The 15091-nt window shown below is 34.5% G+C and overlaps 2 protein-coding genes and 1 non-coding gene across 6 annotated transcripts; 2 read left to right on the forward strand and 1 right to left on the reverse strand.

Annotated features, from left to right (window-relative positions):
- Positions 1 to 563: 563 nt before the first annotated feature.
- LOC112516790 (zinc finger MYM-type protein 1-like) lies at positions 564 to 2355 on the forward strand. Its single transcript, XM_025124024.1, has 2 exons — positions 564 to 947; positions 1039 to 2355. Exons 1-2 carry the CDS (start codon positions 564 to 566, stop codon positions 2353 to 2355), a joined length of 1701 nt encoding a protein of 566 aa, XP_024979792.1.
- Positions 2356 to 4614: 2259 nt separating this feature from the next.
- Positions 4615 to 4695, forward strand: TRNAL-AAG. Its single transcript has one exon. It is a non-coding gene; the product is annotated as a tRNA-Leu (tRNA).
- Positions 4696 to 5562: 867 nt separating this feature from the next.
- On the reverse strand, positions 5563 to 14397 carry LOC112516426 (tRNA(Ile)-lysidine synthase). 4 transcript variants are annotated; one of them, XM_025123461.1, is made up of 13 exons: positions 13947 to 14397; positions 13082 to 13279; positions 12903 to 12987; positions 12555 to 12630; positions 12004 to 12174; positions 11800 to 11902; positions 10800 to 10909; positions 10189 to 10278; positions 10026 to 10106; positions 7797 to 8000; positions 7260 to 7616; positions 6358 to 6476; positions 5563 to 5835 (listed from the first exon to the last, which is right to left on the reverse strand). In XM_025123461.1, exons 1-12 carry the CDS (start codon positions 14194 to 14196, stop codon positions 6384 to 6386), a joined length of 1818 nt encoding a protein of 605 aa, XP_024979229.1. In that variant the 5' UTR covers positions 14197 to 14397; the 3' UTR covers positions 5563 to 5835; positions 6358 to 6383. The 4 variants fall into 4 exon arrangements, with proteins under 4 accessions (XP_024979229.1, XP_024979228.1, XP_024979227.1 ...); XM_025123460.1 differs by having other exon boundaries at positions 7260 to 8000; positions 13082 to 13231; XM_025123459.1 differs by having other exon boundaries at positions 7260 to 8000.
- Between the last annotated feature and the right edge of the window lie 694 nt (positions 14398 to 15091).

The raw sequence follows: 15091 nt of genomic DNA on the forward strand, positions 1-15091 counted from the left end.
TTTATATTTTATTCAAAAATAAAAACATCGTCGCTTTTTCAAAATCACATAAGACCATATTATAACATCGACTGAGATAAAAAATAAAATTAAATACTAAAATCAAGATGTATCTCGCTGCATTGCGTGAGTACCCTTCTACAAGGGCGGACTTGTAGTAGCGGTATGGGTGGCACGTGCCATCGTATTATTTTGCCACCGAAGGGTAAATTTTTTAGGTTTGTTAACGGTGCTACCGTATTATTTTGGAAGGTGCTACCTTATTATTTTGAAAGGTGCTACTGTATTTTTCCTAAAATTCAAACATAGCAATTAAAACCCAAACAAAATAAAGCCCAATTGTCCAAATTAATAAAATGCAAAGCCCAATTAACTTATTAACATCTCCAAAAGCTGATAAGATGAGTAAGCCCAAAAAATAGCAACAATGTTTAAGGCTTAAAGCCTTTAGGGCCTAATTTCCTAAAGCCCTAAATCGTATACAGACTATACCTGGCAGGCTGGCCTTGTGCGATGCGACCTTGTGCGAGCAGTGAGCGATTGAGCGACGCGAGTAATGATCTATGTACAAAGGGCTTTTCATGGGGACTTTAAAGTTAATCGGAAGAACAAATGGGGAGATTGAAAAGGTTATATTAAAAAATGCCCCGAAGAACAATCAATTGACATCTCCAAAGATTCAAAAAGATCTTGTTACTTGCTTTGGAGAAGTGGTGTTGAAAAACGTTATTGGGGAAATTGGTGATGATGTATTTGCTTTGTTGGTGGATGAGTCTAGTGATGTCTCTAGAAAAGAACAAATAGTCGTGGTTTTGAGGTTTGTTGACAAAGTCGGAGTTGTTCAAGAAAGATTTGTTGGCATTATTCATGTCATGGATACATCTGTTGTAAGTCTTAAATCTGCCTTGGATGCTTTATTTGCAAAACATGGATTAAGTTTCACAAAGGTAAAAATGTTTCTTAATAATTTATTTGATTTTAAGTCTTAATTATATCATTGAATATTTGGCTAAATAGCTTAATTTATCTTTAAAATAGGTAAGAGGACAAGGTTATGACAGTGCTAGCAACATGAGTGGTAAGTTCAATGGGTTGAAAACTTTGATATTGAGTGATAATGACTCGACATTTTATATACATTGTTTTGCCCATCAATTTCAGTTAGTGGTTGTGGCGGTTGCAAAAAAACACAAAGGTATTAAGGACTTCTTTGATTTGATTGCGTTGGTTGTAAACTCTTATTGCAAACGGAAAGATATGATACGAGAAAGTCACAAAAAGAGAATTCAAGAAGAAATTGGAAATAATGAAATTGAGACTGGTAAGGGGTTAAACCAAGAGATTTCCCTTGTCCAAGCTGGAGATACACGATGGAATTTTCATCTTAAAGCAATCGTGAGTTTGATTGCTTTGTTTCCAGAGGTTATACAGGTGCTTGAATATGTTGAAGATGATGGTGATAATGGAGCTAGTCGGCTTCAAGCAAGAGGTCTTTTATCATACTTAAAGACATTTGAATTTGTGTTTTATATGCACTTGATATCAACGATCTTAGGATTAACAAATTCATTGTCTCAAGCTCTTCAAAGGAAAGATGAAGACATTTTGGAAGCTATTGATTTGATAGGTACAACCAAAGGTCAATTACAAATGTTGAGGGAAAATAGGTTTGATCAAGTTTTTAAGAAATGCTACTCTTTTTGTGATAAATATAAGATCGTGAAGTTGGATATGGCTGAAGCTTATGTTAATACAAGAAATTCAAGGAAAAGAATGAACATTACCAATCAACATTATTATAACTATGATATATTCAACACTATTTTGGATATGCAGATCCGAGAGTTTGGTGATCGTTTTGGTGAGATAAGCACCGACTTGCTTCAAAATATGGCAGCTTTGAATCCATGCAATTCGTTTTCTCAGTTTAACAAATCAAGCCTATTGAAGTTGAGTCAGATGTATCCCCGAAATTTTGATGACAAGGAAAGGATCATTCTTGAGCACGAACTTGATATCTACTATCATTCTGTTTATAATGATGTCATATTTGTCAACTTAAACGGTATTGCCGACCTCGCCAGATTAATGGTGGCAACAAGAAAGCATCTTATTCATCCTTTAGTCTATCGGTTATTGAAACTAACACTGGTTTTGCCTGTTGCAACTGCTACAGTTGAAATATGCTTTTCGGCGATGAAGTTTGTCAAGACAGATTTACGTAATCAAAATGGTGATGATTTTTTGAATTATGCTCTCATTTGCACCATAGAAAAGGAAGCCCTTTGTAATGTCAAAAACAAAGATGTCATCGATCGTTTCCAAAAGATGAAGACACGCCGAGGACAAATTTAGGAGTTGTTTCTCAACATACTTTTTGTAATTGTTTTTGGGTATATATTGACCGTTTTCAAAAGATGAAGACGAGTCGGGTAAAAGTTTAGGAGTTGTTTATCGGTACAATAAAAAGCCATATTTTTTGTAATTATTTTTAGATATATATTATATTATATTAATTATATGGTGCCACCGTATGAAAAATTTTATGGGTCCCTGCCCTTCTAGTATATATATGTGTGTGTGTGTGTGTGTGCATATACATAAGTATGTATATATATGTATAGAGTATAGACTTGGGATCACTTGAGACCAGCTTGTTTTCGTGAGACCATCTTTTTACACTTAAAACTTCAGAGCAAAACACTGTGAATATAACTTTCACAGTTTTTTTTTGTTGCTACGAAGGTTAGGATTTTTTTTTACCTTCACAGTGTTTTGTTGTGAAGTTTTAGGTGTAAAAAGATTGGTATTCTCTATGTATGATCTTGGATTTTTAATGGTTTTGATTTCTTACAAATTTGTGTTCTGCTGTCTCTAATGGACCTTCGCCTCGCATAGAAGAGAACCAAACGAAACCAACAACAAGACTTACAAGAAAATCCGTATTCTTGTTGTTTTGAACACGATTGAGATTGGGATGACCTTATTTTTCAATGCAATCTCAATGCTAGACTATTCCGTCAAGCCTGAGTTATATGATCCAAATCTTGACGATAAAGACCAATCGTGGATTCGAACGAAAAGGAAACCGATGTTGTGCTCAGCTGTCCTGCATGCTTTATAAACCTATGTCCGGAGCGTCAAAGGTAATTTCGATCAATTAAGTTCATGAATAACTTATCCATTGCTAAAAATAGCATCATGAAAGAAACAGTGAAATTAGTTTGCTAGGTGATGATCAGAAGGGGGGCTGTTATATGTCCAAGCAGGGACGGATCCATAAAAAATGGTTTTTAAGAGTTTTAGTTAAATGTTTTATAATATACTAGAAGGGTACCCATACAATTCAGCAAAATAAATCTTCATTTTAATGTTTAGTTTTTATTCTTCTCTATCGATATAATACGATTKTATGTGATTTTGAGAAAACGATAATGTTTTTATTTTTGAATGAAATATAATTTTGAAGATAACATAAGAATTTGAAAAAAGTTAATCGATATTAGTATCAAATTAACTATTTAATAATTCTTCTTTTTTAGTATAACATCTTTAATTCAATTTTTTTATTATACGTTAATTTAGATTTAATAACAAAGTAATTTATTTTTAGTTTAATAATATAATTTTTTATAAAGATAATAATTAAACATTATATTAGAACTCAGTGATTATCTTAATTATAATTTAGATTTTCTATAATTAAAATGAATGTTTATCTTGTATTTGATTATGTTTATCTGCAGTTAGTTACATGAATTTAAAATGGAGCTTTAATAAATTGTACTTATGCAAAATTATTTGTAATCTTGAATTTTAAATAATATGCATAAATAAATAGTGCTTCATACATAACAAATGATTTTAAAGAGTTTTTTGTCAAATGTTTTATAATATAGTGTGTGTGTGTGTGTATATATATATATATATATATATACTATAAGGGTATTTGAGCAATGTATCGAGACACATCTCAATTAAATGTTTTCTTTCAGTCTTGATCTACATCGATATAATATGGTTTCATGAGGTTTTGAGAAAACGATAATGTTTTATTTTTTAATAAAATATAAAAATATCATAAAATTTTAAAAAGAGTATATACTATTAATATCAAATTAACCATTTAAAAGTACTTATTTTGTGTAATTTTTTTAATTCAATTTTTTTAATTATAATTTATTTTTTGTAACGAAATAATTTAATTTAAGTTTAATAATCTATTTTTTTATAAAGATAATAATTAAGTATTCTGTTAGAACTCAATATTTATCTCAATTTTATTTTAGATATTTTATATTTAATAAAATGTTTATCTTGTAAGTTACACGAATTTAAATATGGAGTTTTAATAAGTTGTATTTATGCACAATTTACTTGTAATCTTAAATTTTAAGTAATATGCATTAATAAACAGTACTTTATACATAAAAAATAGGTTTTAAGAATTTTTATCAAATGATTTATAATATAATATAAATACATGATACTTCAGTGACGACGGTCGTACCATTGATGGACAATGCACAAGGTTGGCAAGGATATCAAAGTCAAATGCAAAGGAAATAATAGAAATATCGAATATATATTATTTTATCCGAAATCATAACAAAAGTTGAGATGGCCGAGTTGGTCTAAGGTGCCAGATTAAGGTTCTGGTCCGAAAGGGCGTGGGTTCAAATCCCACTCTCAACATTATTTGATTCTTTTTGTATTTGTTACAGTTTTGACCCTTATACTTTTTGTTGTTTTTCAAAGTTATCACTAAAACTAAATATTGTTCGAAATAGTTCCTAGAATTTGGTTTGCAGAATATTTTCCGATGTAACAGAATTCATGAAAGGAATTGCTATTTGGTTCACGGAGTATAGCTTTAAAATTGAAATGAAGTTTTGATAAAAGACCAAAGTACCCTTTTTCGAAACCTAGAGAAGTGAGGGAGCAAAGAGAAATCAATAAGCGATGGCAATGGCTGTTTTATCAGATTAAAGTTAAGGGTATATTTGATATTATAAAATTATAACATTCTATTACATCAAAATACTACCTTATTGCCAATGAATGTTCAAATCCCTTATTTCTGGAATTCATTGGATTTTGAAGACTCATTCCCAAAAAAAAAGACTGAACCAAACGAAAGAATGAAATTTAATTAAAGAATTCAACATTTTAACTCCATCAGGTTCGTCCGGAATCTGTGAACCAAACACCACCTTTGGAATTGGATTTTATTCTAATCCCGAGTTTGGTTTAAAGAAAATTATAAAATTCAAATCCCGAGATTTCAATGAAATCCTACAAACATTGGATTTAAAAACCCTATTGGACTAGCTGGTATTTCACGGGATATTATACTGAGTTGTTTGTACTAATGTTCTAACATATGTTAAAAATATTCACTTTGTAAAAATCAATAAATAAAAGGTAATTTACATTTTTTTAATAATTATTTATAATTTGTTTTTATAAATTATCTATAAAAAATCGAACTTCAATTTCATTCCAAATCCTACAAACCAAATACAACAAAAATCCCAAATCTTTCCACGAAATCCAACAAATTCTTGTGACTCTAAGGGAGACCAAGAATTCCATCAAAATTTACAAATCCAAGAAACTGACCAAATTATTTGGTAAATCCCACATCAGCTAGATACAGACCATCAAACTTCACTATACATAAAAACCTTATTTCTCAGTATAAAAGGCTCTTTTGAAAAGTAATCTAATAATGTTAGAATCAACTGCAAAAAAGGTAATCTGCACCACCACATTAAGCTTCCGTTCTAGTTTTGTTGGTCTCCTCCATCAAGAACCAAGATTTTGCCAAATGGTCTGTAAAAGAAAAAAGAAACAGGTCAAACAATTATGTGGGTCCCGAAAGCAGGCACGGGTCCACCTACCATGCTGACATGTCACCGAACTGGTTTAGGGTTTAGGGTTTATGGTTTAAGGTTGAGTTGGACAGTAATTTCATATCGACCCTAGCATTCTGGTCATGTTTCTTGATTTCTTGAAAATGGCATATATTGACAAGAGCGAGGTTCAAGAGAGAACCCTCAAAAAATGGAGAACCAAGGAACCCACCATCAACGGTTGGATCTAAACGTAGATGGCTCATATTCAAATATAAACTCCCCTATAATCTTGAAGTTATTTATGGAAAATGTAACCAGGCGTATTTATTCGCAACCATTGGATTAAAACAGATCGATGGTTGATGGTGGGTCCCCCGTTCTCATTTTTTTAGGGCTCTACTTGACTATTTAGCAAATCGTCAACATTTTTCTAAGTTCACTTTCGCCGTCAAATTTCCGTTGACCATGGTGAAAAGTCAAAGTAACATCGGAATCTTACCTGTGTTGAAGCCATTAGCAAGAGGCTCATAAAAATGAACTGTAACCACCACCAAGAGGTACTCTTGGGCTGAATTCAACAGATGCCTTCAAACACCGGCAAACGCTGAAGCAAACGCTCTGTGAATATATAGCAATACTCGTTAAGTGCTCGAAAATGCACATTCAGCAAGAAGGCATGTTAAGAAACAGCGAAGTGTGTGCAAACAAGAAACAGATAACAATGCACAGAAACAAACTACTATAGCAAGAGGAACAAGTACTACTAAGGGGGTGTTTGGTTGGTTTTCCATTAAGTCTTGTATGGATAAAGTTGTCTGTGTAGATTAATCTATCTGTATAGATTGAGAAGGTTTTTGTTTGGGAGGTTTTTTCATAGATAGAAGGAGTTTGTTTTTTAATTAGGAGGGGGATGTTTGGAAAAAAAAACTTGGTTTTCTGCATAAAGCTCCCCCTAAAAGCTTAATGAATAAGTCACTCTCTATATCATTAAGCACTACCAAACCGTCATGTATAACTGACCGAATAAGCTGTGATTTCCATTAAACTCGTTAAGCTGCTAATAAACAGACCCTTAGTTTATCTCCAAATAAGTTTCCAACTTTGAAAAATAAATAAATATTCTTCCAATTTTACCCATAATTATTGGATAGAGAAACTTATTACTCCTATTATTAAGAGTAAAATTGTCATTTAATTAATTAAAAAGTGTAATAATTACACATTTCCAAAACGTGTGTCTTTTTCATTGTAGACATTTATTTTGGGACGCAGAGAGTAGCAAAAACAGGAAATATGAAGTAAAAACACCGGCCTCTTTCTAGACGGTAGAATTAATATACTAAGAATCAAAAGTTTAATTACGGTCACAAAAATAGATTTCAAAGCAGTGAGAATGCTTACCGGGATGCTCAAAACCTGCCATCGGGGGTCAACTAATACCGGCAGGCTTCTTCTTGCAGCAACGGGAATAGACTTCAATAACCGGAGGGCTTTTCGTGCCGATATTTTAGCATAATCCGAGCATTTAAGAACTTCTTCAAGTTGACAATCTTCCAAATTGTCACTCTTACTTAATCTAGAAAGATCCAGCCAATCAGCATCAACCATGTGGCGCACCTCCACAACCGAATATTGACCAAACCCACAATAGCAACCACCATTTTCACCGATGAACTTCCACGAAACCACGAACCTATCCATGAAATGTCCAATTTGCCCCTGACCAAGTTCTTTGGCATCAACTGATTCTACCACCTTCTGTGACACATTTTCGGTTAAAGTTTCGGTTTTGAATTTGAATTTTTCAAGTTCAATCTTGTGCAACGATTGAATGCTTATAAGGGTTGGTTCGCCAAGAATCTTGAGACGTTTAGCTTCAGTTAAAATAGACTCGGAAGAAATTGCATTCAAGAAAGGCACATCGGAGGCTTTTGGTACCATTTTATTTGAATATGATCTTCCGTCTTCTATAATCTGCTCTAGCTCGGTTATTATGTTGACTTTCTGTTTGTTAGAAGAACCGATATAGAATGATTCTGTCTTCATAGGTAAAGCGGAATTGACCGAACAACAAATAAGAAGCTTTGTGCCTTTGGAACCAGGTGCTGCACAGAGGTAACAACCAGCTGCAGTAAAAGAAGACTGCAAAAATTGTCATAAAGGGTGAGCAAAAATAACAAGTGGGGTAGCATAACTAACTAAAAGAATATATATATATATATATATATATATATATAGAGGTTAAATCAAATGAGAACCACAAAAAGGTTATAAACCCTGTGAGAACTGATTTTAAAAATAAATTTTTACATAATTTTTTTTCATCAAATGCTAGGATTTAAGATATTGCTTCACATATATTTGTTTCATAATATGATAGTTTCGCATGTATTGTTTCACCATATGAATATTTTTTATGTGTATTTTTTGTTTCACGAGTCAAAAAAAAAGTTCCACATACAATTTTTTTCATAAGGTGAACACAAACATATATGAAACAATATGTTAAATCATAGTTTTTGATATAAAGAATAACGTAAAAAGGTATTTTATATCGGTTCTCACAGGTTTGTAACCTTTTTGTGGTTCTCATTTGATTATCGTCCTATTATATATATAGGGTTTGGTTCCGGTAAGAAGGAGGAGTTAAGGTGAAAAGCGTAAGAAATGATCTCCACTCTTGGATGCACCGGATCAATCCCCGTATCAAGCGCGATTCATGGGTGGGTTTGAGATTAAAGGCGATCAAAGATCCAGGTCTCTTCTCACCTTAACTCTCCTTCCGTGTGAGAAGGAGAGTTAAGGTGAGAAGAGACCTGGACCTTTGATCACCTTGAATCTCATGCCCACCCATGAATTGTGCTTTAGAAGGGAATTGATCATGAGCATCTCGGTGCACCTCATTAGTGTTGACATTCAATTAGGATTGATCCAAGGGTAGACACCTCTTCTTACGCTTCTAACCATAACTTCTCTTCTCACTGGAACCCAACCCTATATATTATGCATAGAGGACGTTTCATTTACAACCATCCAATTCTAACAAACCATAAAAAACCAATTTTAGCCGTCCACCTCGTCTAATAAATATTGGATTTCATTTTGTTTCCTAATATAAAGTCATTGATCATAATGAATGAACTTTATCATCTTCCATATATATATCAATCATAATTAATGAATCTTGATAATTATCCATAAATATCTCTGTTGTTTCCTAATATAAGCATTGACTATCGTTTGTTAGAGTTAGATGGTTTGTAAATGAAACATCCCCTATACATATATATAGGATTGGGTGCCGGTGAGAATGGAAGTTATGGTGAGAAGGGTAACAAGGGATCTCCACCCCTGAATCGATCCTAATTGAAAATCAAAGCTTAATGAGATGCACCGAGATACACCAGATCAATTCTCGTGAGAAGCGCAGTCTATGGGTTGGGGGTTAGATTAAAAGTGATCAAGCGTCCAGATCCCTTCTTATCCTTCTCACTTGAACTCCTATTCTCACACGATCCTGCGTGTATATATATATATATATATATATATATATATATATATATATTAGTATAAACTCCCTCTGTCCCATGAGATTTGCAATGTTTGACTATATGCTTATTGTAATCCAATATCTAGAATACAAAAGATTATGTTTGCGAAACTAGCTGATAAGTTGGTTGTTGATTGAAAAAGGCTAGCTGTTAGCTAATAAATTAGTCATGTTCAGTAAAAACCACCCGATGAACTATGTAACAATGTAAAATGACCTAAAAAAGGACATGTTGAAAATTTAATTGAAAAAAGATAAGGGGCATAATTGGAGAAAAGTGGGAAAAAGCCCATGGAGCTTATTAGATAACAACTACCTTATCAGCGATGTGTTGAAAAAACAATTCAAAAATATAAGGGGCATAATTGGAAGAAAGTGAAAAACCCCCTGAGTTTATCAACCAACATAATATGTTGAAAAAACAATTGGAAAAAAGCCCATGGAGATCATTGAAATACTACTTCAAGTAGCATTTCAAAAAGGTTAGCTTACGGCAAACCAAACGAGGCTATTTCATTAAGCTCAAAAAATAAGCTACCGTATGATTGTCAAACATGGCCAAAATAGGAAAACATAGATTGATACAATGGGCGTCAAAGTCGGTAAAAATAACACACCTTGCACGGGAATGTTCGAAAGTAATCCAATAGCAATTTTTGTGCACTCCCACGAACCGGTCTTTGCCTTTGTGATATAAACTAGAATAACAAGTCAGGCAACATTAGAAAATCCCAAACATGAAACTTTGTATTTCTCTTGTGCATGCTAATTGCGGAGAACCTGCAATAGGAGCGTCACGAACTTGGACAAGCAAATATCCGGGACTTTCAATGGATTTAGAATTCCTAAATCAATAATCACGTATCCTTGCTGCATCCAATGAGCAAGAAAGTTACTTGATAGAAGAATAGAGAACTAGAAAGATGTCAGTTTGATCGGCATAGTCTAAAAAGAGTGTATTAACTACTAGTTAAATATTAGGCAAAATGCAACGAAGTTTGCCTTAGTTTCTATTTAGTGTAATAAAGAATTTTTTTTCTCAATTGATGTAAAAAAGTTGCAAAATTTCCTACTTAATGTAACAAAGTTTCAGTTTTTCCTATTTTGTATCCATTTTGACATATAACCTGTTGATTTTGTAAAATTTGATGACGTGGATGCCAAGTTTATCTACCACTTCAACATAACCCTTTTGTAAAAGGGAATCCATGTCATCAAATGTTACAAGATCAGCACCAGTCAAAATGGGTACAAAATAGGAAATTTGGAAGTAAATGGGAACTAAACAAAATGTTGTTGCATTTTGATGTATTTTGCCCATAAATATTTAAAATACCTTTCCGATAAAAACCGAATACTATGAAGAATTATTGAAACCAAGAGGTACATACAGGCATAACAGTCACCGATTGATTTATCAAAGTATGGCAAATTTGGTCAACATAGAAACGAGTTCTTCGGCATGCTGATATAATTGCTTGCAATTCAGACTTGAATATAGCTGTAAAAGGTGGATATGTAGAAGTTCTTTATAATCCAAAGGAAAAATGAGCCTTCTATATTTAGTAAATCATAGAAATATGTACTCCCTCGGTCCCAAGATAAGTGTCCACCATCTATTTTAGTTTGTCCTAGAATAAGTATCCACTTTCAGAAGTAAGGGCATGTTTGTTAGCAGCTTAATGAGCTTAATGAGAGACAACTTATTTGGTCAGCTATATATGACTATTTGGTAGCGATTTAAATATATAGAAAGTAGCTCATTCAGTAAGCTTTTAGGAGGGGAGCTTTATGCAGAAAGACAAGTTTTTCCAAACATGCCTCTCCCAATTAAAAAAACACGCTCCTTCCATCTATGAAAGCCCCTCCCAAACAAAAACCTTCACAATCTATACAGACATATTAATCCACACAGACAGCTTCTAACCATACAGGACTTGATGGAAAACCAATCAAACAATCTCCAAGTGTCTACTTCCCAATTCTACCTTAATTACGAGATGGAGAAGTTCATTACTCCCTCTATTTAAGAGTAAAATTACCATTTAGTAAATAAAGAAGTCTAATAATTACACATTTCTAAAACAGTGTGCCTTTTCTATCATGGACGTTTATTTTGAGACTGGGGGAGTACTTTCTGTGTCTAATAAAAGTAGCAACATTTGTCAAAGCATATAGTTTATGCCTTTCAGGAATGTGTTTGACTATTTATAAAAAGTCAGATGCAACCTTCAATAACGACATAGAAGAAAAAAGAAATCTTATGGATCCAAACCGATATCAATAGTTTTATGTAATGATGACCATAGAAAGATAGATAATTGTAGATTGAAAAACTTCCCGGATATAAAAATGTTGCAACTTTCATAAAACTATAACGATCAAACTAACATGATGACAAGTTTCCCAACGACATTCTGATCCGATTACGTGCAAATATTGTATTTTGATTCGTGGGATCTTCCACCCAATTCTGTTTGCCCCCTTCACATATCTACCAATGAAATATGAGTTTTTATCAGAGAAACAATCATTTGAGCAACAGTTTGAATTTGCTAAGAAGAGGAAGTCGTAAGCACAAAAACAGTAACCGACCTTATACAAATCTTGTTTTGAAAAATCCAGAAGTGGCCGAACAACTAAAATGCTACTCGAACTTCCATCATCAAGACTAGGATTTGTAGCAAATAATTGGGTGGCTAATGCCATACCAGCAAGTCCAAGCACACCACTATTGCGAGATAGTCTAAGGATGAATAGCTCTGCCTGCATTTTGTCCATTTTTTAGCAACTAGAACCATCTATTTGAAGGAATCTAGAGTAAAAAAAACAAGCCCAGTATATTCCACCTAGAGGTGGGGTCTGGGATGGGTAAGATGTACACAGACCTGAACTCTACCTCAATAGTAAAGCGGTGGTTTCCGCAAAGACTAAAGACCACCAGTTTATAAAAAGTTGAAGAAATCTATAGTGATGCCTTAAGTATTCAACCTTTAGGAGGCGTTTTGTTCGCATAATGGAATTTGGTGGATCGCAAGTGCAAGATTTGAACCCTGGTCTCTATGTTATCTTAATTTAAGTAAGCTTAGTTACACATGAATTTACGTGCACTGCTTCATGTGTTAAAGATTGTATTGAAACCGAACCTGATCATCCGCATGATGTGCAATTAGTAACACCCCTATCTGATGCCGACTGCAAATATGTTGTAACTTCTCATACCTGAAAAGAATACAACTAAACTATCAAAAAGCCCTAGTCAATAGTTTGAAGTAAAGCAATCTTCAAATTAAGGCCATGTCAACGGGCAATAAAGGCTAAGCCTTTGGGCTCCTCCCCATAGGTCACCAGTTCGAGTCTCCTTAGGGCTAGTGGAGATTTTCCTAGATGTTATCTCTTGGGTCCAATGGGATTAGTCCAGATGCGTGCAAGCTGGCCAGACACCCACTGTTACCAAAAAAGAATAGAGAAGTTGACATATAGAACCTCAATACCTCATATCTCGAGCTGCTTCTTGCAAATGACCCAATTTTGGTCTACCTTCTGACCATTTACAATGGGCAATCTCACATCTGATTCCTACAAAGATCCGACATTAACCATCTCTTGTCCCCGTAAAAGAAGTTAGCTTTTTGACAGGGCAAAACAACTTAAACCGGAGAAAATTTAGTACCGATATCCAAGACTCGACGTTGAACCATCTCTGCCTCATCTTTACTTTCTGAACGTAAACCGTGATCAACTATTATTGCCAATAACCCATCGACCATATCATTGTTTCCATTGGAAGCAACATTTAACCCGCAAGATTTCCAGTCAGCAACTAATAAACACAATGCCATACTATCAGGACCACCGGAGACACCCACAGCTGAAACAAGATAAAAATCAGCTCTCTTTCTTTGCTAATAGTAAATCTTCGTTAAAATATACACAGACAGTACTAGCATGCATAAAGATCAAGACTTTCTAATGTCAGCTTGATGCAATCAGCGGTGGACCCACAATTTTTGCTTAGTAGGTGCACCTGGAAGGTGGATCAAAGGCCCACAAAGTCGACAGATGTCCTTTTAGCCGAATTCCACCGTTTGTAAGGATTTTTTAAGTCTTTTGGTTGATGCCCAATTATCTAAGGCACAATATCAGCTTTTTTTAGCAAAACACACCCACCAAGATTTAAGTATTAGACCCTACACCTAAACCCTATTCTCTACAAACCCAATAGCACGCATAAAGATCGATTTTTATAGTTGTTAGCTTGCTACAAACCATCAAATACTCAAAATCTGCTGTTCTTGCTACTCCCTCTTTCTCAGGAAAAGAAATACAGCTTAATTAGGTCAAACAAAATAATTTTGCACTTCAGAATCTATATCAGTTCTTTGAATTTGTGAACTAAGAGGTTACAAAAAGTGCATAATAATGGTGGTCTATAACATGATACATAATCAAATTCATAACAAGAAAAACAAACCCACAAAAGCCATACCCATATCAATGTGTATCTATATATTTGAGAGGGTTAGAGAGAAACTAACCAATACGATGATGGGGTTTGAGACCAGCCATGGCCATACGCTTGGAGAAAGTATCTTTGTATTTTGAGAGTCCAATGAATTCATATCCGCCATTAGAAGAACAACTGCACAATACTCGAACAGAGGTCGGATTTCTTGAAGTGGGAAAGATAGGAATTTTAGTGAAATTGGTTGAAGATGACGATAACCCAGTTCGAATTAAGTGTGATTTTGCTGTGTAATGTGGGAGAAGAAGTAATCCCCTAGCCATTCATTCGAAGGTGACTATGGCGAGAGCAAGAATCGGTGTTTAAACAGCTTGAATGTGTGCTTTGCTGCAAGAAATTAAGGCGTCGTCGTTTTGGTTTATGAATGTTGTGTATTTGTATGCAAAGAATATGAGGAGCAGGGAAGAAAAGTAATGGTGTGGATAGCCGGAGCTGATAACCTTTGACTGGGTGGACGGGTGGTGGTGGTGGTGGTGGTGGCGGTGGCGACGGAGGAGAGCGACGAAGAAGGATATGATTGTCAAGGGTTGGATTAATCATTTTCATAGAAAATCTTTTAATTTTTTAAAAACATTAAAATTAAGGGGGTGTTTGGGATTGCTTATTTAAAACAACTTATGCTTTTTTGTAAAAGTGCTTATTAACTTATGTGGTATCAAACTAGAGTTTTGTAAAAAATGTTTAGATTAGCTTATAACGGTATCAAAAAGCAATAAGTTGATAAGTTGGTTTTTAGTGTTTGGCAAATTTGGCTTATAGATGTAAAATTACCAAAAAGGCCCTCCAATCAACCTCCTGTTCATCGTCTCTATCCTCGCACTCCAAACCCTATTTTCTCCAGATTCCTCTCCATCCTCATCACTCCAACCCTATTTTCTCCAACCTCCTGTTCATCGTCTCCATCCTCGCCGTGGAAGAGGTTGTCATCGCGAGACCCTGTGAGTGGTTTCTCCCCGAGTTTCATTGCATCGGCGAGTTTCTTGGCACCGATTTCCGTCTCCAAGACGACATCCGTCTCCAAGATGACATTCGATTCGATTTCACAGGCTTCACAGAGGCTTTGGTGAGATGGACAGACCTCGATTTCTCTGGTTTGAGATTCTCTGGTTCGATTTCACAAACCCTAATTCATCAGTCGGTCGCTTGAGAGGGTAAGGG

The sequence above is a fragment of the Cynara cardunculus genome (genome assembly GCF_001531365.2).
Source record: "Cynara cardunculus var. scolymus isolate 2C chromosome LG 8, CcrdV1, whole genome shotgun sequence".
Taxonomy (NCBI): domain Eukaryota; kingdom Viridiplantae; phylum Streptophyta; class Magnoliopsida; order Asterales; family Asteraceae; genus Cynara; species Cynara cardunculus.